This window comes from Brassica napus, chromosome C5, assembly GCF_020379485.1.
Source record: "Brassica napus cultivar Da-Ae chromosome C5, Da-Ae, whole genome shotgun sequence".
Taxonomy (NCBI): Eukaryota; Viridiplantae; Streptophyta; class Magnoliopsida; order Brassicales; family Brassicaceae; genus Brassica; species Brassica napus.
The window spans coordinates 17,011,702-17,015,523 of NC_063448.1; the positions used below are offsets into that span (position 1 = coordinate 17,011,702).

At 34.5% G+C, this 3,822-nt stretch overlaps 1 protein-coding gene across 1 annotated transcript; it reads right to left on the reverse strand.

Annotated features, from left to right (window-relative positions):
• Nucleotides 1-1,334: 1,334 nt before the first annotated feature.
• LOC106367487 (expansin-A10) lies at nt 1,335-3,280 on the reverse strand. Its single transcript, XM_013807275.3, has 4 exons — nt 3,088-3,280; nt 2,854-3,002; nt 2,461-2,773; nt 1,335-2,065 (listed from the first exon to the last, which is right to left on the reverse strand). Exons 1-4 carry the CDS (start codon nt 3,225-3,227, stop codon nt 1,759-1,761), a joined length of 909 nt encoding a protein of 302 aa, XP_013662729.2. The 5' UTR covers nt 3,228-3,280; the 3' UTR covers nt 1,335-1,758.
• Between the last annotated feature and the right edge of the window lie 542 nt (nt 3,281-3,822).

Below are 3,822 nucleotides of genomic sequence, written 5' to 3' on the forward strand. Positions count from 1 at the left end.
TAAATTCTCCAACGAATAAACCATAAATAGAAACACAAATAAAAATGGCACATAAAAACAAAAGTGCGCGAATCATCTTTCTTGAAATGAAAAATCGGAGGAGAGCGATTTGAAATTTTTGAGAGAAGATGAAATGTTTTGGATGATGAAATGGAGTGAAAATGAGTTGTATTTATAGATGAAAATTACTGTTCATGACCGTTGGAGAAAGGGGAAATTTTTGAAAAATTTTCTTTGTGACCGTTGGGGTTAAATCGAGTGCACCAAAAATTAGTCTGAAAATATCGTATTAAACGGTCAATCAAATCTATAAAATTTCATAAAAGTGAAAAATTATGACAATGAAATATTTATGTTATATGACAACAAATCATGCGACGGCTCAGCCGATCAATGCAGAATAATAAATAAATTATACGGCGGCTCGGCCGACCAATTAATAATAAACAGAATATAAGGCGGCTCAGCCGACCAATAAATAATAAACAGGATATAAGGCGGCTCGGCCGACCAATAAATAATAAACAGGATATAAGGCGGCTCGGCCGACCAATAAATAAATTAAATTACTAGTAAATAATATAGGCGGTATTCCGGCCATTATAACATGATATAAATAATAGTAGAGGCGGTATACCGACCATTATAACAGGGTATAAATGATACAAATAAATTTTACCGAATCGCAGAGTGATCGTGCTGATAACGTGTTATGAAATAACTTATAATTTATAGTATCGAGAAATTTAAATAAGAGTAGAATTTGATACCCGTAGGAAGCAAATAACACTAGTATAAGGGAGAGAGTTTATTATAAGGAAGAAGAAGAAGATGTAATGGTTCTTTGATTATAAACTCTTGTTCTTGTTTATGGTGTACAAAAGAGTGAGATGAGTGATGATATTTATAGTGAACAACAATACATAAAATAACAAAGATGGTGCTTAATTTGGTAAATGAGTGGGTGATCATAGTGTTTGATGAGTAGATGATCATAGTGCTTGAGTTGGTAAAAGAGTGGATGATCATAGTGCTTGAGTTTGGTAAAGAAGTGTATGATCATTTCAATGCTTAATTTATAACAAAAACAACTTTTATCACCATCGAGGAATTATATATTAAAGAACCCACCACCTCACATGCCCATCACCTCGTTAAATATATGAGAAGTAAAATTCCTATAGAAGAAGCTCATGATGCAAAAAAGTGATGATCAATTCAAAACAGTAGATAATGGTTGTATATTTGAAGAGTGGGTAAATTCATTTATTAGTTGTAAATTTGGCAAATTAAAAAGAAAATTTATTTGATCTGACTTTCAGGAAGGAAAAAAATGACCAAACCCTAAATTTCATTTTATTAAAACTTGTATTATTACAAACATAATAATGAGCTCGCTCGATCTCATAGCATACAACATCACAACAATACAATAAATCCTTGTAAATTTGTCTCGAGTAAAATGGGATACTCGTTACGTACTAGCGGGTGGTAGTTAAAACTCCACCTCTGCATCAGTAATACAATAACTACTACTATGTGTTTCATTTTTCCCTCTCTAGTATAAAACTACATTTCAAGAAAAAATAAAATAAAGAGGTTCAAAAAGATAGATGTCATCAAGGCCTTCTGCAAAACCAAGCCCTCGACGCATCACTCTCTCAGCAATAACGCATTTATCAATAGGCCTCTACACACCACACAACAGTTTACTTTTTAGATATAAAAATAGAGTATAGAATGACCAAACTGCTCCTTTTAGCGGAACTGTCCACCGGTGAATGTCTGGCCAAAGGACCAGCCAGAAGGAGCGGCGTTGTAGGAGACGACGGTGCGGCCGTCGCTGGTGGTGACTTTGAAAGAAAGTGCTTGACCGTTGAGGTAAGAGTTGCTTTGCCAGTTTTGCCCCCAGTTTCTTGACATAGCTTGCCAACCTGTTCTTGAACCCTTGATCGCCGCCGAGTGAACGTCTCCGGCGTCGCCGACGTTTGTGATCAGAACGAGGTTGAAGTATGAGTGACCGTTTATGGTAAACCTAATTCCTCCCCTTCTCATACACGGAACCCTGCAAAGTAGCACACAACTCATGTTCATCGAACAAAGCTAATAAAAAAAGTTGAGAAATATAAAATCAATCTTTACCTTAACAAAAAAAAATATTACAAAGTCGATAAATCAACATAAATTAATTTTTTTTTAAATATATATATATATATTTTTTAGGATTGAATTTAATGATTATAATTTAGGGTGTAAAATTATGGTTATGCTTTAGATAATAGTAGGATAATTTAATGTTTTTATTGATTAATAAAATTATATTTGGAGATTTTCTTATAAAAACAAAAAACGCCACTTTTAAGATTTGTCCAATAAAGTTTTCTGAATTATGATATACTCGTTTTTCAAAAACAGAGCATATGAAGAAAAATTTGAAGCAGAGAAGTTGACTTTTGTTACCTTCTGTAGGAGACAGGGACGATGCCAGCTCTGTATTGAGCAATGCGTTGAAACACAGGCTGAGCAAGATCAAAGTGTTGAAGAGGAGGATTACACCAACCACCATTGTTGTTAGGTAAGGCGTTGTTTGGTGGGCAGAAGTTTGTAGCCGTTACGACGATTGAGCCAGGGAGACACCATTTACCATCGTTTTCACATCTTATCTCAAAGCAAGAACCGCAGCTAAGTCCGTTGTTGAACAGAGCCGTGCTCAAAGCCGCCGTGTTTGTCCCGTACCCTTGGCTATATAGGTTGCCGTATCCACAAGCACCACCTACAATAAGTATTTGAAGATCAGAAAGTTGATAATAGGTAAGATACTAAAAATGGAAATGGTTTTGTAAAATTGTTTACCCATTGTGCCGGAAGCATCGCCACCTCCGTAGAATGTGGCGTGTGCATTGACCCAGCCGCCTTCATAGCCGTTCACAGAAGAAGTCATTACTCCTACCAAAGCCATGACTAAGAACCCAACAGGACCCATGTTTACTTCTTGTGTTAACCTGCACATGGAGTGATAAAGTTGATGAATATGTATTAGAGAACATGAAGGAGCTACAACTGAATGTTGATAGAGAAAGTAGTTACTTGGAACTTGGAGACTCTTCTTTCCTACTAGAGAAACGAAACGAGAGAGAGAGAGAGAGAGAGAGAGAGATGTGATGATATGTAGTTGGGTTAAGAGTGGTTGAATTTATAGGAAATTTTAGTAAGAGGAAGTTAGTCATAAAGTACCGTTCTGCCACTGATGGTGGCAACTAACTTGGCCTCCTTGAATAAACAAAGGCCAAGAAAATAACTCTTTTTCTTTTCCCAACGAACATTATTGCTATTTTTATCACAGATAAATGTAGAATGTGATTGAATGTTATTATTAGCGATATATTTTGAGCTGAAAACACATTTACTCTCATTTCATCTTTTACTGTGTCAATTAAGTGGAAACACAGTTTTACTTTTTTAACTCTAACTACTGTTTGGGAAGAGTAAAACTGATGGTTTTTTTTCTTTGGTTTTGGCAAGAGTAATAAAGTTGTGCTGGGTACTGTTTTCTTTTTTATTTGTTTACTCAATAATTTTTTCATTCATTTTCTCTACTTTAATTCCCTCTCATTTGCTCTAACATTTACCAATCATATCCGTAGATTGTTAATGAATTATATTGTAATATTTTCCCATATATAATTTGAGTATACATTTTTTCATTACGAGAAAGAAAAAAAAAACATATGGCATTTAATATTAGAAAGAAAACCAAAAAATTCTAAATTGTTACAGATACATGGCAATAAAATTTCAGTTACAAAAAAAAAAAGAAAAAAA

Coding starts and splice junctions, on each gene's coding strand:
- LOC106367487 (XM_013807275.3), bottom strand. CDS start 3,227: ATGACTAACTTCCTCTTACTAAAATTTCCTATAAATTCAACCACTCTT. Junction 3,003..3,087: donor GAAGAGTCTCCAAGTTCCAA/GTAACTACTTTC, acceptor CTCCATGTGCAG/GTTAACACAAGAAGTAAACA. Junction 2,774..2,853: donor CGATGCTTCCGGCACAATGG/GTAAACAATTTT, acceptor TACTTATTGTAG/GTGGTGCTTGTGGATACGGC.